This window comes from Cryptotermes secundus, unplaced genomic scaffold (genome assembly GCF_002891405.2).
Source record: "Cryptotermes secundus unplaced genomic scaffold, Csec_1.0 scaffold286, whole genome shotgun sequence".
Taxonomy (NCBI): domain Eukaryota; kingdom Metazoa; phylum Arthropoda; class Insecta; order Blattodea; family Kalotermitidae; genus Cryptotermes; species Cryptotermes secundus.
Window position 1 is genome coordinate 36,382 of NW_019736399.1, and position 27,828 is coordinate 64,209.

General features: G+C 38.7%; 1 protein-coding gene and 1 long non-coding RNA gene across 3 annotated transcripts; one reads left to right on the plus strand and one right to left on the minus strand.

Moving 5' to 3' along the window:
- Nucleotides 1-767: 767 nt before the first annotated feature.
- On the minus strand, nt 768-22,568 carry LOC111869851 (cytoplasmic aconitate hydratase). Of its 2 annotated transcripts, none has more exons than XM_023861683.2 (9): nt 22,332-22,568; nt 21,512-21,604; nt 20,166-20,332; nt 16,508-16,653; nt 9,919-9,988; nt 8,754-8,946; nt 4,657-4,787; nt 3,177-3,348; nt 768-1,009 (listed from the first exon to the last, which is right to left on the minus strand). In XM_023861683.2, the coding sequence occupies exons 1-9, from the start codon at nt 22,435-22,437 to the stop codon at nt 786-788; spliced, it is 1,302 nt and encodes a 433-aa protein (XP_023717451.1). In that variant the 5' UTR covers nt 22,438-22,568; the 3' UTR covers nt 768-785. The 2 variants fall into 2 exon arrangements, with proteins under 2 accessions (XP_023717451.1, XP_033609466.1); XM_033753575.1 differs by lacking the exon at nt 22,332-22,568 and adding an exon at nt 21,778-21,811.
- Nucleotides 22,569-22,606: 38 nt separating this feature from the next.
- Nucleotides 22,607-27,081, plus strand: LOC111869853. Its single transcript, XR_002843748.2, has 3 exons — nt 22,607-22,687; nt 24,182-24,234; nt 26,551-27,081. It is a non-coding gene; the product is annotated as an uncharacterized LOC111869853 (long non-coding RNA).
- Nucleotides 27,082-27,828: the final 747 nt, after the last annotated feature.

Sequence of the window (27,828 nt, forward strand, 5' to 3'; positions counted from 1 at the left end):
TCTCTCCTTGAGATAAGACATAGTAAGACCATGTGTCAGCAGCATGCATTTATACTGCAGAAACGTTTTATGCAGAAGCTTTATGTATTTTTGTGGACAGACGCTCAAAATTGTGGAAAATTATTTTTTGAATTAATGTAACAATTTTTACAGATTCTAAAATCTGTAAATTACAGTACCTGATTCTATATACTTTCTAGATAAAAGTAGCGTATATTTCGTTCATCACAAAAATTGTAGAAATCACAGCATTTTGAGTAACATGATTACAATTTTTATTACTCTACAATGGCGGGCATTTAAATTAACTCCGTCCCGCTGCCACTACCGGAATTTAAATGGCCTGTCTCTTAATGGTTAAGTATATTGAAAAGGAAATCAAATGATATCATCGGGAATCAAACCTGCAAAATTCAAGTTGTAGCATAGTGCCTCAACCAACTATGCCACTGCGTGCCCGAATACTTTTAGGTGCTTCATTTCAATTTCCTGATTCATACAAAGAGAACAAGTGTACTGTGCACGACAAAATCTTCAGCATGAATTTCTTGTGATGACTCTTACCATTCCTGCTGGAACACTAAAGTTCAGGGTATCCATAAATGAACAGCAGAACCATCACTCAATTCTAGCTACCAATTGCCTAACCATCTCTTCACTAAAAGACAGAGGTTATCATTTCCCCTATAAAGGGTTCATTCTCCAATGGTGCCTTAATGTTATGTTTTATTACTTTTCTAATGTCTTCAATTCAGACTAACAAACCTTTAGAGAAATATTCTTCATCATACCTTGTTGATCAGGCACTGCCGAAAATCTGTAGGCATGTCCACAACGGGGACACGATCATGAGGCCGCTTTGGTCCACTGACAGACGACACCACAGTTGCCAAATCAAGAGTCACCACTTCAGAGAATACAGGATCCTGTGATGCATCTGAGTAATTTCTAAACATGCGAACTGATTTCAGGTATTCTTCCATTAGTTGCACTTTATTCTCATCTCGATCTGAAAACATAGAAATGTGTAAGTTATTTTGCTGCTTCATGTAGAATCACAAAACCAAACTACTGTCATGTAATAGAGTGTGAAAACAGATGGGATTTTGGATTGGCGATTGGATTTATTGACCACTTTCATTCACACATCTTGACTATACTGCTGATCTCCACATTTTACCAATCTCTATAGTCTTCAGTCTGCTGTGTCTTCAGCAGCTGTTCCTTGGTAACGACTTCTAGCAGTGGAGATTCTTCAGCTTCCACTCATTTTGCTGTTAACTGCACCGACTAAGTCTTCTCTTCACAGACTCCCTTACAACTCTCAAAACTGACAAGTGATTAACATCTAAACCTGTCTCTGTTATAACATTTTGCCATGGACTGCAAAGAAAACAACGTTCATCATTGTACCCCAATCAATTCCATGGGGACATGTTTAAAGCTGCATATACCTGCTTATAAAGAATATGTTGCCTAGCAGTGAATGCTGTTTTACTGTTTGTTTCAAGATTGCTACCCAGTAACAGGTCTACACACTACAATACAAAATTTACTAATAATGTCTAACGTCTAGCTTTCAAAAGACAAATATGAAAGCTGTCCTGTCCCTTCCAAAAAAAATATGTACAGTGAGAAATATTACTTAAACTCTGGATGCAGTTTTGAATATTAAAATGTAAATACATACCAATAAACAAGATGCCTTCGTTTTGACTGCATGCATGAATTGTTCATTTATTCTACAATTATATTTTCACAAAGGTAATAAACAGCACACTATATTCAGACAGACTTTATTTTGCCTTGCATTTTATTAAATACAAATAATATAAAACATAATGTGAAATGCAAGATGCAAACCTGAATAAGACCTAAACTTCATCATATATTTTTCATACAGTAAGTTACTTTTGATAAAACAAACAGCTCTATTTAACACATTCAGGACCAGAGGGGCCAATTGGCCCTCTATGTTTCTATAGCGTTGCGGACCGGGAGGACCAATTGGCCCTTTTCTGACGCGTTATGTTGCAACCCACTATATCTCGCTGTGTGGCCACGTTGCATCATAACTACTGCATAGTTGACCTCGGGAATGTTTGCTAGCTTAGCCAGTAACATGATCACATGCGCAGTCCACAAGAAGAAGAGTAGGACTGTGTACATCTGCAAATTCTGCGTGATGCCTCTTCACAAAGGGGAATGTTTCCAGAGATATCACATGTGCAAGCACTTCTAGGTGCTCTGGTAAGTGTTCTCCAAAAATTTTAGTTCATAAAATTAATTAGAAGATTTTATATTAATTTTTAAAGTGAACAGTGCACAAGTTAGGGTGCTAGGCTTAAAAACCCTGGTCCCCAGGGTGATTTAAATATTTAAACAACCGGTCCGCAATGTGTTAAGATTCATGTACTGTTGGTTTTACATGACACCAAATCATACTTAAATGGAATTTGCCAGACAGCCTTTCATGTATGATCCTCTTGCTACTAAATTAATCAAATTTAAATTAGTACTCTCAGGAATAAACATAAAAATTAATACATAATCTTCCATTCCTCTTTTTATCTTTCTGGAACATGTTATATATACTGTTATGTGTATCAGTGACTTCAGATGCAGGATAAATTAAGATATACTTTACACATTTTAAGATGGGAACGACAATGAAATAGCTCAGGAGGGGGTCAAATGGAGGACTTTCGTTAATGAGGTTGAAGAGTTTCTTGATTGGCCAAAAAAAATGCGCATCTCTGGAAGGAAGAACTTGCACAATGAAGCCAACTAGACAGCTAGTTAGTAAACATTTTTATAAAGAAATACTTGCTATTTATTCATGCATTCACTGATGTCTCACATGCAACTCACACTAGAGGTTTTAAAATTAAAATTTTTAAAACTCTCAACTGTTTCATACTGTATGTCTTTAATTAACATATCTATTGCACAACATGTTTCAGGCTTGGCCATCATCAGGTGCAATAATATTTTGGGAGAAATTGCTACACTTCTACATACCTACACACCTCGAAAAAACTGAGAGTTTGAAAATTTCAAATTTTGAATTTTTCAACTTTTAGCATGAGTTGGAAATGAGACAGCAGTGAATACATGAATAAGAAGTAGACAGAGTGCAACAGGATGTTACAACACAACATTAAATGAATGCTCACTTGTCTGTCGAAGGTAAACAAGGCTATTCTTGTCTACTGGGAAAAAACCAACCGTGGCTCCGTATTCTGGACACATGTTACTAATAGTTGCACGGTCTGCAATAGATAATTCAGCCACGCCAGGACCAAAGAATTCGACAAACTTGCCCACTACACCAAGCTGACGGAGATGCTATCAAACAATAAAAATCTGGCTTCAACTGAAAATACTGACAAGGAAATATAAAACAAGTTGTTTAACAGCAAAGTATTACAAAATGGTTTCTTGGAAGGAGGCATACAGCTTGCACTAATGTTTCATTTTCCAGATAAATGCCTGAGAAAATACTGAATACTTACAATTAGAAAATTCAGTTATTTTCCGTGTCTGCAATCTCAGTTTAGACACCGCACACACTCCTTTTATCTTGGAAATTTCATAATACACGTACAAAGGCTCATGCTTGCTCTCCCCATCTCTCTCTAGAGAGATTATATGAAAAAAAAAAAGTTTAATGGGCTATGGGCTGGAAGGCAGGGGGTTTGATTCCTGACAGAGGCAAGATTTTCTGTTCTCCAAAGCATCCAGACTGGCTCTGGGGCCCACCCAGACTCCTATCCAATGGGTACTAGAAGCTCTTTCCCCCAGGTCAAGAATGGTGGAGCTATACCTTCACCCCACCATATGTCTTCAAAGCACAGTACTTCATTAATTATCACTGGTACAATTTTACTCTTTTTTAAACAGTTCTTGTATATTTTTTACATATCCTGTAACTACCTTCTTGTTGAAGAAAGCAGTCTTGGATATGGCGCCGTGTAGATATTGTGTTAACCAACGTTTCGGAAGAACGTGTCGCCTCTATCTTTAGGGTAGAAGTAAAAAGAAGTAAATCCGTGAGCGATGAACCAGTGTGAGCAGGTGCTAACACTCTTACAGCTAGTACAAATGTAAAGCTGTCCCTATGCTTAGTTCCATATCACAACATGTCTTAATGTATGAGGGAGAAGAGGTATAGCTCCATGCATTCTTAAGCTTAGCAATAAATGGAGGTGAGTCATTTTCATCATGCCGCTTTACTCCGTGGGAAATGAGCCTTCGGTACCCACTCAACAGCAGTTGAGTGGCCTTGAGTGAACTTGACATGACGGTGAAGAAAATGTTCTCTGCCCTAGCTATGATTCAATCCCTGAGTCTCCAGTTATCCAGCCTGTTGCATAGTCATTGTACTGATTGAGCCATGACAACTGATTTCCTATGATAAACTGAGATCGAAATACAATGTAAAATGGTTCAATTAAGTATATATACTTACTGAAACATGGATGGACAACTATCCTGATAATTTCTTCAGTCTCAAATACAAGATTTAATAGATTCTAAATGATTCTGACGATGGTGCATAACACTCAGAATTACTGGGTTTTTGGATGTAGTCCATCATCCAGTTTTCTAAGAAACACTAAAAGGATATATTTAGATTTAGTTTCCAGCAATTACCTTTGTGATGGTGAGAACAAGATCGGTAGATGTCGCATACTGACTTAACTGTCCGACAATCTTGTAGCCGACCACTTTTGGCAGTAACATTGATATTGCTTGACCTAGCATCACAGCCTCTGCCTCGATCCCTGCACAAAGCAACATTTACAAATGGCAAAATATTACAACAGAGAAGAATATGGTGGATTACCTACAATTATTATTTTGGACTTGAGTCTGACATGCTGGGCCATTCAGTGAAACTATTCTTACATGATATGATACAAACACATCTAGTTCCTGAAACAACATGTTTGATAAACTCCAAATAATGAATAATGTTCAAAACAACAGTCACATTTATTTGAATTCACTACTAGACAGCCAATTCAGTAATTTCAGAAGCAGATATGCGTAATAATTACCTGGAGAAAGTTTAGTGCTGACCATTCCCCCAAGCCCCATATATGAAGGAAATTGAATGATTGGACTTCAGGTTCTCAGTCAGATGACCAAGGAGAGTGTGATCTGAGTTTTACCACTGTGCAGTTCACAGAGTCTGATATTTCAGAGGAACATTAGTTTCTCTCTGAACTACACAGCAGTACAACCCACACTCTTTGAAATATTGTGACTTGATGAACACTGTTATGCATGAAACAGCCAAATGAAATGATAACCTCAGAATGGATGTGTTCAATTTATGCACCTGGATACATAAATTAAGAGCAGTTCTGGTGCACATGATTTCAAATTGCGGAGAGGAAATCAGCATCAGCAAAAAGAGGCAGCAATGCTTATACTAATGCAGTTCTGTACTTTATATTATGGCATCTTGTTTCCAATCCACATGCAAGGTTCTAATGGAAGACTGCTGTCTTCTGGGATGTGAGAAACCATGTACTCCGATTCATACTTACCAGGTTCAATGCATAAGTCTTTATTTTTCTATCCTAAAAATGAAAACAGCAGTTTCCTCTGAAATGCTGGTAAATACCTACCAGACTACATGGTATCACATCCCAGAGAACAGTACCAGACAAAGTAGGACATATTTCATACACAACATTCTCATAGCAGTGTCCATAAAGATTACAGTTTCTATTGGTGTGACACAATGTACTCACGCACATATTTACCAACTTCAGGGTAGGACTCTTTAGTCTTCTCCTCTAAAAAAATTGAGACAACAAATTCCTCAAAAATTTTGATGAACACCTACCATACAAAAGTACATGGTACACATTCCACATGCCAGTAATCTTTACAACAATGATGTGAGGAGCTACAACTCATTCATTGTTATAATAATGTACCCCAGCTTATCTAACAGTGGTATTTACAGCTCCCTTTTACTAGGGAGGGTAAGTAAATGTCCAAAAGAGACCACATATGCTACAAAAGTTAATTACAGTTTTGTATTTCTCAATGTTTAAAATTAATCTTGCCTTCATTTAAATCTTATGCATAAGTAGTAATTATTTTGCCCGTGGTTCTGCATGGGTGTGAAACTTGGTCTCTGACATTAAGGGAGGAACATGAATATATGAATGAATGAATGAATGTATAAGGGGTGGGCCTTCTTGGCCCTTGCACCATGACCACAGTGATCTATTGTGCCTCCCCTTCTTATTCCCTTAGCAACCTTGTGCTTCGAATGAAGAGCAGGATTTTGTACATGGGGAACTCGAAATAGTCACTTGGTTCCATAAAATACTGACCCAAGTGACGCAATCTTAAATAAGCTAAGGCCTCACATTCACACAGGATATATGTGGCTGTTTCATTTTCTTCTTGATACCTCTCACAAGTGGGAATATTACAGGGTGGGGTGCAGAAACTTCCTTTTTGTGAAGACAAATTGTGAAGGGAGGGGAGGTCACAGAAAAGTGGGGAGAGGCTCGGCGAATGCAGCAGTCACGGAAGTTTCTGTCTAATACCCCTCAGTAGGAAATATGAGGTGGATGAGTGAGCAGCGTGCGTTTGCTGTCGAAGCCTATTTTTTGAACAACCATTCCTACGTGGCGGTGCAGTGTGTATTCCATACTCGCTTCAGAATTAAGCCAAGAGGTCCGATTCCCAACTTGAATCGATTGTTTTGTGGGTAGAGAACTTTAGGACAACCGGAAGTGTGGTAAAAAAAAATCATCACGATGACAACATACCGTTATGACGCCAGAAAATGTGGAGGCAGCTCGACAGTCAATTTTGAGACCTTTTTCGAACCAGCTCTTGAAGAAATGCATCTAGGAAATGTCTCGTTCCAACAGGATAGTGCCACGGCCCACACAGCCTGAGCTTCGATGACAGTTTTGAAGGCAAAGTTTCCTGGACGGCTCATCTCGCTTTGAGGTGACATCCCGTGGGCAGTGCACTCACCTGATCTAATGCCCTGTGATTTTTTTTATGGGGATATCTCAAGGCAGAGGTTTTTAAACATCACCCCACAAACCTGTTTCAGCTGAAGAATGTTATTCGGCAGGAAGTAGCCCAAATTCCGGTGCACATGTTGGAACATGCAGAGGGGAACTTCAGAAAACAGTTGCATCAGTGCATAGAGAACGGTAGCCCCCACCTTCAAGATATTTTGTTTAAAACTACATGATTTAAAACTTTAAAGTATGTTCTTTCATTAGCTAGACACATATTTTGTCTACCAGCAATAACTTTTCTTTTATTCGCCTTCAAAAAAAGAAAGTTTCTGCATCCCACCCTGTACTTAGTCCCAGTTTGAAGAGGTGTCCTTTAAGGTGACAGTATCCTGTAAGTAGTCCTACCACCGATCGTAGCTGGTTCCTCTTTAACTTTAACAGTTCCTTCGCTCTTTTAGTAGAGGGTCTTCGTATGAGTCCCTTCGCTTGCCTGAGTCCAGTCAAGGATCCCCAGTATTTCTATTTGTCCAGTCCCTGATTGGCTGTCTGCCAACTCCTATAGAGATGCCATAGGCTGATTCAGGTCCTATGAACAGATTTTCAGCTCCAATCTTGGCCAACTGATCTGCTATTTTGTTTCCAGCAATACCCTCATGCCCCAGCACCCAGATCAGTTGTACCCTCTTATGTTTGGACAGTTCCGTGAGAGTTTGGTGGCAATCCCAAACCAATTTTGAGTTGATCTGGCGTTTGTTAAGTGCTTTAAGTGCAGCTTGGCTGCCAGACAGAATGTAGATGTCTCTATCTCTGTAGTTCCTATCTAGATTCTCCATAATATATGCCTTAGTGTCGTATACTTCTGCCTGGAATACTGTCATGTACTGCCCAAGGCTGAAACTACGAGTAAGTTTCTGCCTCGTGCCATAGCAGAACACACCAGCTCCAGTGCCCTTATTTATCTTGGAACCNCACCAGCTTGCATTCAGGGGTATCCAGAACGTAAGATTTCTTGCAGAGAAACAAACAACTGGGAAATTTCTTCTTTGGAGTCAGTGCAAAAATTTTAACATGNGTCGGGAAATCTGACTGTGAAGAGTCAGAACATAGACTGAGGGTGTTTGGGAATAGTGTGCAGAGGAGAATATTTGGACTGAAGAGAGATGAAGTGACAAGAGGTTGGAGAAATCTGCATAATGAGGAGCTTCATAACTTCCACCCTTCTCCAAGTACAATTAGAATGATCAAGTCAAGGAGGATGAGATGAGTGGGGCATGTAGCACAAATGTGGAGAAGAGGAATGCATATAGGATATTGGTGGGAAAACCAGATAGAAAGAGACCACTGTGAAGACCAAGGTGTAGATGGTTGGACAATATTAACGCCCGTAGAATAAAGGTTAAAATGGATCTTAAGAGAGATAGGATGGAATGGTATGTATGAATTGGATTGATTTGTCTCAGGATAGGGACCAGTGAAGGGCTCTTGTGATATGATACATATGGCTACAAACATGACTTCATAATTTTTTGTTATCCAGACTCTTACATTAAAATAGAATGGAGGGCAAAAACAGGTCATGAACCTCTGATATAAAGAAAGGGGAACATGTACACAGTTGACTTAACAATTCTACCTCAAGATTAAATTTTGAACTGATTTAAGTTTGCAACTCTGCTTGAAATGATTCCATTTCCCCTAAACTTATTCAATACTGCTTTCAAAGATAATCAAAACAGAACTCACCTCCAACACCCCAACCTAGTACACCCAATCCATTTATCATGGTTGTGTGGGAGTCAGTACCCACAACTGAGTCTGGGTACAAGATTCCCTCTGAGGTGAACACAACCCGGGCCAGATACTCCAAGTTCACCTGGTGCACAATGCCTGAGCCTGGAGGGACAATCAGCATATTCTGGAATGCCTTTGCACCCCACTGCAATGAAAGTGAGCATTAATTCCAAAATTATGGAGCAACTGCAACTGACTAAACAAAATAATATGAGCAAAAAAGTTACTGGCTTTTTGGACATAATGCAGTATAGTCTACAGGATGTTTACCGGCTTTGCAGAGAACATGCTGACTCCATATTCAGGATGGAAAAGTAACCTAAGCATGGGATAAGGTGATATAGATATAGGGATAAGAGTTAACGATAAGAGGAGCCTCAAGTGAACCAATTGGAGTATAGAGGAGTGTAAAAGAATCTGAGACTTGTGAAAGGACCATTTTACTGTTTCAATGGCAAAGAGAAAATACAAAAATCACTAACAAGGGGACATGCTCCTTCAAAATGTCAGCAAACATAGAGTAATATTCATAGTAATAAAAACAAGAACTCCAAATGAAAATAACATATGTAAGGACTATGACAGCAAGGGTTCAGTTGCCAAAAAAAAAAAAAAGCTTGGTTGTGATCCTCAAGGGGCTCTGAATATGACTCAGCCATGGCCCAACAGTCTTGAGCCATTAGTCATCAGTAAGTTCTGACAATCACCAACCAGCAAAGACATGAGTATGAAAGTAGAGGAATCTCCTGTTATGTGCTGTTATCAAGTAATGACTACTGTTGACATACCACACTTTTAAAGCTGTCTACAAGTATAAGGAATATCGATATATGATTAAGGTCAAGAATGAATGTTGCAGACAACTGTCATCAGATGAAAACCAATACCCATATATGAGAATCAGTGGCACTAAACATAATTCTGGGATTCTACTGAGTTATCACAACACTTTCCCTTACTTTACTGCCTTATCAGCCTTGATTTTAAATCACAGACAAGCCTGCTGCAACACTGCAGGACAAGCTATACTTGACATCAGGCTCCAAATGGTTAATTTGCTATTGGATTTCTGCACATTATTACCTTTCAAACAAATTAAAGGTGACAGGTTACTTACCTTTAGAAACATAAATCTCTCTTTGTTCCGTTCAAATTCCAAATCCTGATTCTTCTGCAAAGCTTCAGGCCTAAGGACATAAAAAATTCAAATATGTATGCTAAGGGCATATCCTGAATTATAGGCAGATCTTGATGTGTCTGGGAAGATCTAGGTTAAGCCTATTTGTTATAAGCAAACCACAAAAGCCAAAGTATATAAAGATATATAGTGCTCTTTCAACTACAATTTGCTTCCTATATACAATGACATATGCTCTTATCATTACTATTTGACATTGTCATAGGCAAAATAGTAGTGACAGTAGAAGAGATTGATAAAGAATTCTAAAAAACTAAATACAAGGGTTATTTGGAAAGCAACCTCTGTTTATTTTAGACAACAAATGTAGGAGCGAGGGAGAGCTTGCGCATGCGAAGTAGCGTCACATGACTCACTGCCTTGTAAACCATCATATAACTGGTCACCTAGTGTTCTCTACAGAGTGAGTTATGATGTGTCATGTGATTGATAACCTTGACAGTTGCAAAATTCACACTGTTATATGCTGTCTGCATGCTAGAAACATGAGCGACACGGAAACCCATCATGAATTATGCATGGCTTATGGCCAAAATGTAATGAGTGAAGGAACTGTAAGACAATGGTGTAGAATGTTCACGATGAAGAGCAAAGTTGTCAGCCATCTGTAGTGAGTGAGTGATCTTTTTCCAAGTGTTGACCAAAGTATATTGTGAAACAGCAAAAAAACTCTGTTGGACAATTCAGAACAAAAAGCATGGAATTCTGACATCTGGCGTAGTGCACCTCCATGGCAAAGTGTATCAATATACAACTGCTCACACTTGAGAACTGCTGGAGCATTTCAACTGCGAGCTGTTTGACCAGCCTCCTTACACTCCTGATCTCACTCCAGGTGACTAGCACCTCTTTACCTACCTCATGAACTCACTGCAGTCACTGTGATCCAACAATAATGAACTGATGGAAGATGTGAAAACATGGCTGAGCTCACAACTGGCAGACTTCCTTGACACAAGCATACAAACACTTATTCACCGATATGATACGTCGCTCAATTCCAGCGGTAACTACACTGAGAAGCACCTTGAATATGTATGTACTTTTTGTATACAATAATTTTTTCTCACAATTTGTTTTGCTAACAGCTTTCCAAAGGTTACTTTCCAAATAATCAACATATATATAAATTATGTCCTGTTAAGGAAAAATAAACAAGAAAGTTTGGAAAAGTCTAGAAAAGCAAAATTTACAAATCAGCTGGGTAAGAGTATTGTCATCATAAATGGGTAAGTAGGTGAAGCCAAGCAAGAAATAAAATTCTATAACAAAACTGCAGAAAGTTTATTTTCTTATTTTAATAGTAAGATTCCATCAACAGAACAGCCAAAGAACTAATTAGAGAAAGAATATATAAAGCCAAGATATTTTGCCATACAGCTGACATATGTTACTTGTAACTGAAACAATTAAGATCGAGTTGAAGCTAAGTTATATGAAGTGTATTAATTGCCCACTGGACACAACAGAGGAGATGTACGCAGAATACAAACAGTATAGACATGTTTCTGAAGACTATAAATGAAGAAAGATAGGTGAACCTGAAACCAGGGCTTTAGGCATGACCTCAAAGTATAAACACCAGTGTCAGATTTGAGGTTCTCAGAATAGCAACTATGATGAATATTATCTTCTGAGACGGAACACTATATAGTCTAGCATACGTTTACTGATGTTTCTAAGCAACATACTGGCTCCACCTTTAAGGTCACAAGGTAATTAATTAATTTGCATAGTGGGGGGTGGAGTCCAGTTGGGTCCACATGGCACGGCGGCCACTAATTGGCCTACTGTACCTGCCCTGGGTGGTGGTGATGATGGTGGTGGTGGTGGTGATGATGATGATAATGATGGAGATTTTGGTGGAATGAACATTGGCAGGGGAAACTGAAGTACTTTGAGAAAGCCTACCCCATCACCACTTTGTCCACCAAAATCCCACTTGATAAAACCCGGGTCTGAACCCGGGCCACTGTGGTGGGAAGCCAGCGATTAACTGCTTGAGCTATGGCACTGCCTTAGGTCACATGGTACGCCAAGCAAGCGGTAATCCTGCATATGGAGCCAGTACATTCTTCCGTAATGTCAGTAAATTTGTCAGCTTTCTTAAGCTTGGCACTAGATGGAGAGTGATAAAAAAATATGTAAAGAGATAAGATGATACTGAACTAAAACTTGGTGATTTTCCAATTATATATGCATCAAGTATGAAAAATATGTGGTCATGGTGCATTTTTAGTACTGTGTCTCCCAGAATATTTCTGCAGTTTGAGAAAAGCCATGGAAAATGTAGTCATGTATAGTTAGTCTAGAGAGTTAACCAACAGATTACCAAATGTTTTGTATGTAATAAACAAACTCTGGAATCTAAAAGGAAAGAGCAAGTAACAGAGGAAGATTACCACCACCCACTTAGCTGAAAAACACAAATAACAAGTATCTTCAGAACCTCCTACAGATATATCTTGCACAAATATCATATTTTTAGGACATGTATCCGTAATCCTAATTTTTGTGATCAGTCTCATCTAATAATTTTTATATTACAACATAACCAATTATATAATAAATTTATGAACATGAAGTTAAAATATTGAAACTTCTATAAACTTTTGCTGAGATGTATGCAAAATAAAAATGAAGCATGATTTAAGACTTTCAGGTGTTCTTGCACGAATCAAAGGCAGTGGAAACCTTTACACAGTTGTAATATCACTAACATGTCCACTGAACACATTTTCAGCAGTCTTACATTGGAACTCCCATTTACCCATTGGTATGCACTAGTAAAAGTGACTGAATTTGAGTCTGCACTTACAAGTATATTCATGTACACTTCTTTTTACTTAGTTTTAGAGCATTCATTATGTGCCGCTTCCTCCCTTTGGTTAGTCAGTGGTACTAATGTTACATTACATACACTTCGAATTTACAGTCTGAAACACACCTCATGGAAGTGTGAGAGAGAGGTAGGAACATCAGTAACAAAAAATTATGTGAAATTCTTATCAATAATTCGATGAGGCTGGTGATTGTAATGTACTGGATTAATGTAGCGCGGACCAAATATGTCTATTGAGACCCTAGAAATTTAAAAAATAAACATCTGTGTCTATCAGATGGTAAGAAACCATAAGGTTCAAATTCTGATGCTTATATACCACTTAGTTCAATCAGGGTTGCCACTTTATTTGTAAGCCTAAATTAACTTTCTTTTACTTCATCATATTGTCACAAAATATGGTTGTGTGGCTATAGATGGGGTATGGATCAGTGAACAAATTTATTGACAGCTTACGGGTCATAACTGCAAATAACTATTAATACTATCGCTATTTCCATACTTTACAGTTCACTACAGCACACAGTCTAGTGTTCCCAGTCTGTTCCAGTCTCTAACAGTGACTGCCTGTTAACAGATCCCATCAATGGAGATTCTTCAGCTTCCTGCACTCAGATTCTATCTTCACAGCCACCCCTACAGAACCCTTGTAAACTCAACTACAGTGCCATCTCTTCTCAGCCTCTCAAGAAGAGCTCAGCTGAAGTACCAACCATCAACAGAACTCACTCACTCACCAACCACTTCACATCATTCAACTGAACTGCACTCAACCAGCCTGGGGTCCTCACTAAATAGTCTCAGGGCGGACTCAAAAGAAAACACCACCTCCAGCAAAGGATGCTTTCTTCATCCAAATTATTGACTGACAGTTCCAAATGAATTCATCAAATTTTCTGACCATTAAGTTTCTCAATTTCATTAGTATTTTGTTCATAAAACATTAGAGTTGTTAAAACAGCCTTGCAGGAACTCAGCCTTTATGTTCATACAACTTAATATGAACCATAACATTAGCTTAAAAATTAGCAATACCACATTAAACCCAGCACAACTGAAGCCCGATAAACTGGTTACCTGATTAAAAACATTCTAACAGAACTTCATAATAGCAAAGAATCATAATGCTGAAGCATACTTAAGAAAAAATATTAAGGTTCCAGATAACAACATTTCTTACATGTAAAATTATAGTTCATAAGCTCAATGTATTAAGTGAATTAAATGCAAACTCACAGAGAAATAAAGTTTAATATGAAGATTACTACCTTCTGAAATGTAACACCAAGTAGTCTGATAAAAGTCCAGTGACATTTCAGAGAAACATACTGCTTTCACAGTCAAAGAACAGGCCAATCAAGAAACCAACAAGAAGCATGTGGCCTCCTCCTTGCTGGTTCTTAAATAATTTGCTGAATTTTAAATAACCACATAATGGCAGATGATGATGATATTACTTAGAAGGTAATGCACTCACACACCAAACCCAACATGTATACCATGTCCTCAACATTATCTGTTTCTTACAGTTATACCAGTCCAAAGGGTCAATATTACAACTGAAACTTTCAATTTGAAAAATCATGAAGGAAACTCTACAAATCTGAATAATTTTAATTTTCAACAGCACTTACAAACAGGCTCATCTTACAACATCCACATACGTATCTCTTAAACAACGAAAGCAGGGCACATGATGAATACAACAGTACAAACTCATAACTCTACAATTAGGACATTAATTCCCACAAACCATTTTACTTGTTTAATGATTACTATGATTCAAGCATTTTTATGAAGATATATATATGGGACTAATAAATAACTCACGCACAAATAACAATTCTGCGCACTGTTTTAAATATGACATTCACTAATACTAGACAAAAATGTAAGACGCTTCTAGACTGTATCATTCTGTAAGACATATAGGAGCATCTGAAAATATTTGCAACAACACAAAAATAAAGAAATGTGTTACAAGTCATTCATACTTTGAATACTGACATTCTGCAATCTGCCCATTCACGTCCAGATTTGGCCGATGTCTGGAATTGCCCATAACATACATATAAGCATACCCCTTGTTAAACAATGTGAAATATATATATAAAAAAAACTTATTTATGGACCACAACCTCTTCAAATATCATTCTTAGACATAATAATTTGTCTTTATCTTAACAGTTAAAGAATCTTACCTCACTACTGATGACAGTAACACAGCAAATATGTAGGTAAGTCAATAAATAAGTTACAAATGGATATACAACTTAAATAAGAGTACTTGTTTGAAAAATGCTTTTATTTCACAACATGAATCTCCCTGTACATTGAGGCACTTGTCCGATCATTTCACAAGCCCCTGAAAACCAGCAGCATAAAATTCTTTGGGCTGCTGTCAGAACCAGGCAGTGACCGGGATCATGAAGGCATACCGCTCACAACATTCCAGCCTCAAGAACAAACTGTAAAAGCCGACTCGTACTGTAACATCCTCAGGAAACTTCGTAAGGCCATTCAACAGAAGCAACCAGGACTCCTCACCAAAGGCGTGTTGCTCTTGCATGTCAACGCATGTCCCCATAATGCCAACAAAACAAATGAGACGCTGCAAAATTTCAAGGGGGAAGTCCTTGAGCATCCTCTGTATAGCCCTGACCTTGCTCCAAGCGACTTCCATTTGTTTGCCCATCTTAAACATCATATTTCGGCTGAACATTTTCCCAACAAGGAATCTGTAGAAAGGGAAGTCACCCCCCGGTTCTGACAGCAGCCCAAAGAATTTTATGCTGCTGGTTTCCAGGGGATTGTGAAATGATGGGACAAGTGCCTCAATGTACAGGGAGATTATGTTAAGAAATAAAAACATTTTTCAAATCAGTACTCTTATTTCTGTTTAAGTTTTATATCCATTTGTAACTTACTTATTGACTTACCCTCGTATAACTCATAACGCAGTAATAAACCATATACCAGTAATGGGAATGAAATAGCCTTCACCAATGGTACCATATAATAGGATCTATTAAACTCAAAATAGTATTACTTCTATAAAACATTCACTCAAGAGTCAAGTGTGAACTTATGAACTGCTGTCAACTGCTCACACAACTTCATGGACCACTACAGTTACTTTAATTAAAATGTACATACCATGGATTTATAAGAATAATAATATTATGCATAATTTTAAGTAAGCCAAACACACAATATTTAGTCTTCCCAATGTTTTATGGAAAATAACACAGACAAAATGTACTGACGTGTAAGGAAGATATTTCAGGGGGAAGAAAATAAGTTCTATGAAACTAAATTATTTTCATGACCAATCTTCCTCCCATTCTATAACTTTCTGATTACCATTCATACAGTGACTTTATCATCATGGCCTACAATTGCTGCCACAGAGCTACCCCTATAACAGGCCGTGAAGGCCCATAGGGTTGTGAGACATCGAAGCTCCCACATTTTCTAGACACTAGGCTCACAGATGGCGGTAAGGTTGTCAGCCTTATGCACCGGTCGCCCTTTAGTCACAGGAAGATTCCTGGTACTCACTTCTGTTAGAGGCTGAGTAAATCCCAGGGCCATAGTGTCATTGGAAGGACTTACCATGTTTTGTGTGTAATTAAAACTTGTGAAAATTTATATTTCAACACTTACATGCGAACAAAGTCCACTTGTACTGAATGATCAATGACCAGATCTGATGGACATACAGGATTGATACGGTTAGGGTCACCACCCAGTTTCTTTACTGCATCACGCATTGCTGCAAAATCTACCACAGCTGGCACACCTGTGAAGTCCTGAAAGTTTAAAGAATCAGGTAAGAGTTTATCACACTCACTCACTCATGGAGCTGAGCCCTGCTTGAGAAGCCACCAACTGTGCAGGAACTCAAGAACAATTATCATGCTAATTAAACACATGTTAAGAATTAGATATAAAAGCTTACGACTCTTGTATTGAGCATTACAATGAAAATTTCTGCCAAAGCACTGTTATTATAATCGTGATTACATTTTAATTTACAGTAACATACATATCCATATTATAATAGTTTTCCTCACATGGAAAACAGGAGGAAAAGTTAACTGAACATAAAGCTGGCAGTAACATCCCTACTAAACCTTCAAACAACAGTTGTTACTATATGTGGTGTGTTCAAAAAGTATCAAACCTTCTTTTTCCCTCGTAAACCAATGAAGCGCAGGAGGCTCCCTTCGGTGGAGATGTGGAGGGGACATTCATGCGCAGTCGTGAATTTTTTCCGCCCACAGAAAGCGTCAGTCGCTGGCAGTCGGCCTATGAATGAGGACGAGTAGTGAGCGCTCGTCAGATACCAGTAAGGTGTAAAATGACAGAACAACATGAGCAGCGATATTGCATCAAATTTTGCCAAAAGCTTGGAGATGCCCAAGTGGAAACCATTCGCAAGATTCAACAGGCTTTCGGGGACGATGCCATGAGCACCTCGTGGATAAAGGAGTGGTACAACCGCTTCAAAGATGGCCGCACATCAGTGGACAGCGAACCGCGTTCAGGCAGACCCTCAACAAGCCGAAATGAGAATGTCATTGAGCAAGTGCGGACTTTGGTCATGGAGGACTGTTGTATCACAGTCCAAGAACTTGCGAACAAGATAGGGGTAAGCACTGGATCGGTACATTCAATTTTGATCGAGGATTTGGGCATGAGGAGTGTCCGCGAAATTTGTACCGAAACTGCTAACACTGGAGCAGAAGCAACGCCATCTGGAAATTGCACAGGACGTGCTGGACAATGCAAACAGTAACCCCAACTTTCTGATCACTGTGATCATAGGTAATGAGTCGTGGGTTTATGGGTACGACCCGGAAACCAAGATGCAGTCGTCACAGTGGAAACATCCGACATCCCCGAGGCCAAAAAAAGCACGGCAGGTCTGCAGCAATGTCAAGGTCATGTTGGCCGTTTTCTTCGACTCCCGTTGGGTTGTACATCATGAGTACGCACTACAAGGCCAAACCATCACAAAGGAATACTACCAGGAGGTCCTTCGTCGCCTTCGTAATGCTGTGCGGCGCAAACAACCGATCTGTGGGCAGCAAAAACTTGGCAGCTCCATCATAATAATGCACCTGCCCATCCTGCGCATCTGATTCAGACTTTCGTTGCCAAACACAATATCCCTGTGGTTCGTCAGGCTCCCTACTCCCCCGACATGGCTCTGTGTGACTTTGGCATTTCCCAAGCTGAAAATGCCACTGAAAGGAACCCAATTTAAGTCAAGAGAAGACATCATGCGGAATGCGATGGCCCGGCTGATCACCATGACAAAAGACGCGTTCCAGAAGAGTTTCCAACAATGGCAGAAGTGCTGGGAGAAGTGTGTGCATTACCAAGGAGACTACTTTGAAGGGGATTAGGGTTTTGTACCTCCAAATCAATAAATGTATTTCTGCCGACCAAAGGTTTGATACTTTTTGAACACACCACGTATATACCATCTAATCTCACATTCAAATATTTTTCATTCTGCTCAGAAAGTGAATTTGTGTGTTCTGTACTGTTCTCAGAATAAAAATCATTAGCTACTGTGTTTTTTGTTTGAGTCAGAGTAGCGTAGTTGGTATAGCGACTGGCTATGGGCTGGACTGAGGGGTTAGGGTTGGAGTTCAAATCCCAGTAGGGTCAAGAATTTTCTCTTCTCTAAGTCATCCAGAATGGTTCTGGGATTCAGCCAACTTCCGATCCAATAGGTACCAGGGACTCTTTCCCAGGGGGTAAAGCAGCCAGGGTGTGAAGTTGACAATTCACCTCCAGCTAGTGGCAAGGTCAAGAAAATGTGGACCTATACATCCACTCCCCCATACACCTTCATGGCAAAGTGCTTATTTCATTAAGCAAGGGGATAATTTTACCTTCTACTGTGTTTTTGTAATGGAGATACGATGTTTATTAAATGAATTTTGGCCTCCAAAGTGTTATCACCTATCATCCTATGTTAGGAGCTGAAGTACAGTGGCACAAAGTAAAAGTTGCCCAGTAGAAAGTTCATTCAATGTTTTATTTTAGTGAGAGTTTCAATCTACAGTTGAATTTGAAAGACATGTATACACACATATTTTCATAGGCTGTCACAATGTGCACTGCATTACTCTTCAGACCTTACCTTAGCTGCACTATTTGAAGCATATATGTGCAAATTTCAAGTTATTTATACCCATGATGTCTGTTAAAAAATGCATCATTGATTGATTGATTGATTTATTTCGTCACTGTAGATCATTGTACATGATATATGACAATTCAAGTCAATGATAGAGTTGCATAGAAATCATGGACGATGTTAAAAAGAATCATTTCAGCAGCAACTTACAACACCCAATGAGAGAGCCATGCTCAATCTGAAGCTCTTAAAGCCTACAGGTTCATTCAAAGCCTGAATCAACTACCCAGAAATACGCAATAGGTAATCCAGACTAATATAAAATGTCTTTGCCTACTTGAACATTGGGATCATGGGTTCAAATCCCACTCAAGGCACGGATGTTTGTCTGCGTTTATTCTGTGTTTGTGTTGTCCTGTGTAGGTAGCGGCCTTGCCACCTGCTGATCCTCTGTCCAAGGAGTTCTACTGACTGTCTAATATTAAGAAACTGAAGTGAAACAGTGTTTCACGGATGCCCTGTGCTCAAAGTAGGAGCAACAGAAATAAATATGGGTTGATGGAATCCAGGCTACATTTCATTTTGGTTAATTAATATTATCATTATCCTATATTTTATTTAACTGAAATAGTATTAAGGTTTACTATACAACATTGCAGTATATTCTGCACTTGCATATACCGTACTTTAGTCTGTTTAATTTCACCAGCAATCTAATTATATCATCAAGTATTACACATATGTAAAAAAGTTACAGCAGCCAGCTACAGTAGCCATGTGGTCTAAGGCATGAACTGTCTTCACTTGCTTGGTTGCTGGAATCATGGGTTCAAATACCACTTAAGGCATGGATGTTTGAATGTCTGTTTGTGTTGTCCTGTGTTTCAGTAGCTGCCTTGCGACAAGTTGACCACTCATCAAAGGAGTCCTACTGTCTGTGAAAAAATTATTACAGAACCAAATAAGAGGCCAGGACCCTGAATGGAGTGGAAGAGCCATGTGAAAAATAAAAAACACTATTAGCATCATTCACTGAAAGCCCTCTTCTCCAGATATGTGTCCTAAGCACATTACTGTAATCAAAATTGAAATATGAAAGAAACAGTTCTAGAAAACATTATCTGTAATAGTGACTGGTATATTTCAGAATTATATATGCACAGTTACCTGGAGGATAACTCTTGCAGGCCTGAACGCAATTTCAACTCCATCTGGTACTGCCTGATTTTTCTCCCAGTCCAAAATAGCCTCAACATCTTGATCTTTCACTTGGAAGTTATCACAATTTCTTACTGCTGACTCTAGTAGCACACGTATGGAAAATGGTAACTTGTCTGTAATAAAAAATTTAGAAACTCATGTGTGATAACTTACACAGGTCATGGGACCATAACCCAACAAAGTAAAGGTGTGCGTGCCATATGTAACAAAGAAAAAGACTGCGGTCACATACTGAAATGTGAAGAAATAATGATGTGGAGGGACCGGGTTCTGCACAAAAGGGCTACAAATACTGATGCAGAAATAGGTATTTGGAGACTAATAGGGCGCAAGAATAAAGACTAATGCCGGAAAATACAACTACATTTGATTAAATGAAGAGAAATGGGAGACGACGGACAAGAAAGAATGACAACAAAATAGAAATAAATCTAGATGAGCAGTAATCTGTTGTGTAACAATAGGATACACGCCTTTATTAATCACCACAGGAATTGTAATTTAACTGTGATGCTAGACTGCAGGTCTGCCAAAATGTGTACTGTAATGGGGATAATAAAGCTTTCATTGATTCATTTCCTTTATTTTCAATATATCCATACAGGTAACAAACCTAGGATATGGAAATTGTCCCTTTGAAAGTAAAGTAAGTAAAGGTGTGAGATATATGTCCTCACAGCAGTGACCATGAAGGACACTATCTTCAGTAACTGTCACTGTGCAGTGTGGCAGAAGTTTACATACACTTCAGAGTAATGCATTGCTTCCATTATCAGCAGACTGTTTGCTGCTTATTATCTTGGTTCAGGCAGGGCCTACACCAAAGACACACATGTGGCATTACAGAGCTGGAGATGAAACTGACACGAATGAATCTGCACCAATGATACATGACTGCAACCTGTGTATTGTCTAGATTTTACACTGCAAGATTATTTCTGCTATCACTGTACATTAATTTTCAGATATGATCCATTCTAATTAGTCAGCATTAGATTCCTAAAGGTATGAAGGCTGTCACACCGATCCTCTTTCCTATTGAAAACATCTTGTGCTGGTGCATGTACAGACCCAAGGTACTTGCATAATAACCAAAAGGTACACCTAGCGATTAACATGTTTAACAGAAAAGCATCTTTCTGTTACAGATGGAGCATTTAAACACCTCCAAACATATAATACTAAAAAATGTCCAGATGTTCACCAAACTATAAAAGTAGAGCACAACTTGGTCCACAGTCCCTGACACAATAGGCTAGGTTACATATATATACACACACACATATACTTACCATACTTTGGTCCTAAACTTGGCAAGTCAAAGTAGCTGTACTCATTTCCGTCCACTGATAATTTCTTCAGATGATGAGTATATACTACATTTTCTGAAATAAACATGATATATTACCATATATATTTAATGGAACATAAAATGTATCAAATGTAACAGTCACATAGGTAGCACTTCTGCTTTGTATTCTGGATATCCTAGGCTCAAATCACAGCCTTCACCTGACTACCCTGACTGAAGTTTTACTCAGTCACACCAGTTACATACCATATCCTTTCCAATTCATTATTCACTAATCATGCTATCATTCGATCCTATATAGAAGCCGCCAAACTGTGGTTCGCGGGCTGCATGCGGCTCTTTACAATCTTTCGCCCTGTCCACGTGAAAAATTATCGTTTTCTCTTCAATGAACTAAATATAATATGATCCGCGGAATGTATTTACCCAAGCGCCTTGGCCATCCAGTTCACATGTTTGTGGTTCCAACACTTCTGAAAATTACCAAGGGTGGCTTCGATGTTTAGTAAGTTTGCCCACCCCTGATATATGGTCTGAAATACGGCCAGCGTCCTCACATTTGCCGTAAATAAATACATCATAACATGCATTATAATAAAAAATTTCACTGAACTGAGGCCAAATGTGATAAGCAGAAAATGACATGGATACTTCTAACTGCGTGTGTGCTACCACACAACCAACGTAGCATTTACATTACTGTAAAATTGTAGAAAATAGATTACTACAAAACAAATATTGGTGTTTTAAGCCTACGTGACTGAAAAACAAACTATAACTAAATTACTTTTCGCACCAACCTGCCATTGCTGCAAATCGTAACGTCACGTATACAATAGTCTGTTTCAGGCATGCGGCCAGTCGTATGGTCGTATGATTGATATCGTCCGAGTCGCAATACTCCATGCGTATGATATAACCTCATTATGTAACCTTGTTGTTATTGAACAAACATTTAATTTTAGTTTATATATATCAGAAACGTATACAAATTTTAAGTCTGAGAGAGTTTAATTTTTAACCAAAGCCATCGTTTATATAGAATGCATAAAAAATAGGTGAGTCCTTGCCTTCCCCGTCTTCTTCCGAGGTCCATGGCGCACGCAGTGACTTCCCCTGTGCGATATAGCAGACAGTTACGTGATAGTAAAGATAGGTAATTATAATAAGGCCGCAGGACGCTTTTTTAAGACTTGTATAAGCATAACAGTTTATGGCAGGGGTGTGTAATTATTGGGCGAGGAAGCATATCAACTTGTGTACGCGTTAAGGGCCACACATCTTCACCATCGGTGTAGAGTCGCAGGCGTTGTCTTTCATTTATCCATACAGGAACAATTCATGTGGCTTTAAAGGATTTAGAATAAACAAAATAATGTGTAGCCTAAACGCATTTTTTCTCCTTAACATTACTATGGCTTTGCACTGGATTAGATTATATTTATAATGCAAATGTTTAGAGAAAGCACTATTTTGGTATGTTTTATTGCAAAGGCCACGCCATAGTTCAAGCTGTTAGTCGCTAGCTTCCCACCGCGGCGGCCCGGGTTCAATCCCGGGTCTGGTCAAGTGGGATTTGTGGTGGACAAAGTGGCGCTGGGGCGGGTTTTCTCCAAGTACTTCAGTTTCCCCAGCCAATCTTCATTCCACCAAATTTTCCAACATCATGATCACCCAGGGCAGGTACAATAGGTCAATCAGTGTCTGCCGTGCCAAGTGGACCCAGCTGGACTCCACCCCCCACTAAGCGAATTAAAAAGAAGTTTTATTGCAATAGTAATATGCTGATACCGACCTGCTTTTGAAAGCGTTGCTGGGCTGGATTTGGCCCCCTGCCCAATTGCTTATGCAGATGGGTTCATTTACTGCTAACTTTTTTTTTAATGCGAGAGGGGCAGATTATACATCTGTCGAATTTATTTTAACTACTGTACCTACTTCACAAAGTACAGTAAACAAAAGATAACAATTTTGGGATTCCAGGACTTTCACAATATGAGTAAGTCTTGGACTGCAGACCAGGCACTTTTGAATTATTATATGTGTGCCATGAAATGACCCGGGGTGTATGTTTTAGGGACTAAAGAGTAAGCAAAGCTCATGTGCACTATGCCCTAACTAGCATTATTCCTGCCTCAAAGACTCAAACACCCACTTCAAGCCATCCACATGCTGTGAGTTTGTGCAAGTAGCTGGTCGTTTTCTTGTGTAAGTGCGTGCTCTCTTCATTGCCAAATAATTGTGCCATTGGCACAAGAGAAGCGAGGACCAACAATTTATAGCGAAGAGTGATATATCATTCCAACTGTAATAAGCCATAGTGAAAAGGAAGCTGAACAAACATATCTTAGTGTTGTTATTGTTCCCAGCAAAGACTACCAATGCATGTCATGGCTCAACATTTATGATTCTAATTTGTGATACCTTTTTATAAATGATGTACATATGAAGAGTACTGCCTTCTGACATGTGATGCCATGTAGTGTGGCAGTTTATGTTGTTTTGAAGGAACATACGTGTATTGACAAAATTGTCAGAAGTTGCACGTCTTCTGTTGCTCTGATCTTGGGGCTAAAGCTAAGTATGGGTACCAGAAAAAAACACCTTAGTGCTTTTGTGTATTTATATATACAAACAATTCCTTTTTCAGTTATGGAGTGCAACAGTGTTATGAAGTAAAAAAAATTGCGGTAATACAGAAAGGTAATCAAAATATTGAAGATGATCACAGTATTTTGGAAGCTGATATTGTCATATCTATATTCTATTGCGGCAATATGCTCATTATTTTATGTGTGACCAAGTTTAGTAAAATGCCTAATATGAAATCTGTTCTGTACAAGACCTGATCACTAACTTTTCTTATAAGTGTGAAATCTAATATTCTCACAGCAATGACTATGAAAATTACTGTCTTCTGAGATATGCCACCATTGAGTTTGGTAGGTAGGTAACATTTTGGAGAAACACTGAGCTTCACAGTAAAAGAAACTCTTCTAACCTGAAAATCAGCAGCATGTTTTTCTAAAGCATTTATACCTAACAACTGCACTACACAGTCACATCCCAGAGACAATCGTCTTCCTTAGTAATGTTTCATAAATAATCATATCTTTTTGTTTCACCTTTCTGAACTAAAGATATAGAGAAAATCTTGCATAGAATATATAAAGTCTTGGCAATAATTAATAGAACTAATAATGCAACTGTTAAAAGAGTTATTTCAGAAGAAAGCAGTCTTCTGGGATGTGGAACCGTGTAGATGTGGTGTTAACCGACGTTTCAGAGGAACGTATTGCTTGCAGACTGCTTGCACCTGTTCTCACTGTCTCTTCACTTGCAGATTTTCTTACTTTTCTTTCTACCCTGAAGATGGAGGCGATACGTTCCTCCTAAACGTCGGTTAACACCACATCTACACGGTGCCACATCCCAGAAGACTGCTTTCTTCATAGTCACTGCCGTGAAAACCTCAAATCTTACAGAGTTATTTCATGATTATAAATTTTGTATAATATGTTGTGTATGAATCAGCTCAGTATAATATGGGAAGCAGGTAGGCAGATTCAGTTTCATTTTATTCACACTGTTAATATACAAAACAGACCAAATTACATCTTCATATCTTTGGTATTACATTATGAAGAATGTAATCATATTTGCTTCTCGATATGTATAATGCTTTCGCTTTTTATACTGTTAACATATATTCCTTTTTACAATATACATTTTGAAAAACAGGTAATTAATATTGTAATATACTAGAGCTATTTGGGAAGTAACCTCTGGTGAGCTGTAAACAAAACAAGCAATGGAAAAAAATATGTACATGCTTATACTACTTCTCAACACAGTCACCACCAGAATTGAGGCACTTATCATATTGGGGAGTAAGCTTTTGTATGTCTGTGTCAAAGAAGCCTGCCATATTAGCCACATTTTGACACCTTCCATCAACACATCATTATTGTTAAAGAGTTGTGATCTCAGCTAGTTCTTCAGGTAAGTAAACAGGTCGTAGTTGCTCAGAGCAACTTACAGTTGAAATGCTCCAGCAGTGCTTGAATGCAAGCACCTGTATGTAGATGAACACTACACCAGATGTCAACATTCCATGTCTTAGTCTGAATGGCCAATCCTGCGCAGTTTTTAGTGTTTCACAATACACTTCTGACATTGTGGTCCCCCACTGCATGAATTCCACCATCAGTGCTCCTTTCCTGTCCAAGTAATTCCAAATTAAATCCAGGTTCCAACACTTGTTATTCGTATGATGTGACTGAGAACCTCATCACCATCTTTGTGGTATCACTCTAAAAGTCACAGTCAAAGCTGAAGTCATTCTGTGCATTTTGTTTGTGCCTGTGAGCATTTTTGGAACTCATCTTGCACATAACTTGTGACAGCCTAGCCTAACTCTGGTGAACTCATAGAAAACAGTGTGTGAAATCTGTGGAAGTTCACATGAAAGTTTTGAAATTATGAAGTGCCATCTTTCACAAATTTTTTGGTCAACACTCTGAAAAAGACCATAACTCACTACAGATGGCTGACCCCTTGGCTCTTGATCATTAACATTTGTTTGCCCACCATTCTTTGAACATTCTACATTACTGTGTAAGTTTTGAGGTTTTCACGGTGATGACTATGAAGAAAGTCGTCTTCTGGGTTTTGGCGCCGTGTATTCTTCGTTTTGGCCGACGTTTCGGAGGAACGTATCGCCTCAATCTTCAGAGCAGGTGAGTGGCTTGTGAATGCAGAGAGCAGCTACTGCTCTAAAAGCAATCTGCTTTTACTGGTTCTCACGGTTTCTTCGCTTGTGGATTTCTTATATTTTTCCTTCTACCCTGAAGATGGAGGCGATACGTTCCTCCGAAATGTCGGTTAAGACCACATATACATGGTGCCAAATCACAGAAGACTGCTTTCTTCAAAACGAATGAAGTTATACAATGTCTTTGCATGTACAAATCTCATTAAAACACGTCTCTGAATTTTGTGTCTATCTCAAATTACCAGCTCAACCGAAAGAAAGAACAAAAAAGGAATGAAGTTATATAGGTACAAGGAAGGAAGAACCAGAACTGGAGCCCTGAATGGACCAGTACATATGATGATAACACTGCGAACACTTGCTCCCCTTTGCCTGACTTAAGCTTCGACCATGAAGGTACAGAAGTATGTTCCTCCAAAATGTCAAGAAGACTACATAGTGCCATGTCCCAGACCGCACAATCATCAGCAGGGAAGGTTATGCTGTTTCTCTTTTGGGACGATAAAGGCGTCATCTTGGAGCACTACATGCCTAGAGGGACAGATCTCCTAAAAAATCATCTTCAGCCTGCAATCAAATCAAAGCGACTTGGATTGCTGTCCACAGGTATCCTTTTGCAACATGACAATGCAAGGCCCCATACTGCCCATACAACAGTTGCGACAATCAATGACCTGCATATTGAGTGTCCTCCTCATCTGGCATACTCACCAGACCTTGGCCCAAGTGATTTCCATGTTTGGACCACTCAAAGAAGCAATGGGAGGAAAGACGTTCCATTCTGATGAAGAGGTATGCCATGTGGTGCATGAGTGGTTGCATGGACTACCAAAAGAATTTTTTTCTAAAGGAATTAATTAACTTTGTAAGCGCTGGAGGACTTCCATTGAGCGTGGGGGAGATTATGTTGAAAAGTGATACAGCTTTGTACCACTTGTGCACAATAAATAATACTAAAAAAAAATTTAAGGTTTTCATTTGACTCGCCTATGTAAGATCTATAAGTCTGTGATGATGGTATAGGAATACAACTATTGGTTTTTTGACATTATCCATTGTCCTGTTTTTTATTTAAAACAACGTTTCAAAGACTGGATTCTATCTCAATCTTCAAGTCCAGAGATATGAACTACCTCTATCAAATGGGCCCAATTGAGTAGGTTTTTACCTGAAGATGGAGACAAAATCCAGTCTCCAAAATGTTATTTTAAATATAAAACAGGATGATGGATAATGTCCATATGTGCAATAATTGTATCAAGAGCAAGTGTCTGATAGTGGATTTGTAATCTTTCTCTTCTGAACATCATTCTCCTGTGATACAGGTCTCCCATGTTAGCTCTTGAGGGATCTGTAATGAAAGATTCATGCCTCTGGATCATGGTTTTCATTTTATCATACATGAATGCCACAGCAAGAAGAGGGATGTTGTTCTAACAGGTTTCACTGAAAATTTCTGAGTCAGTCTGAAGCTCTCAAATCTATCTCTTAACATTTAATTTTGTATTATTGATCTATATGTG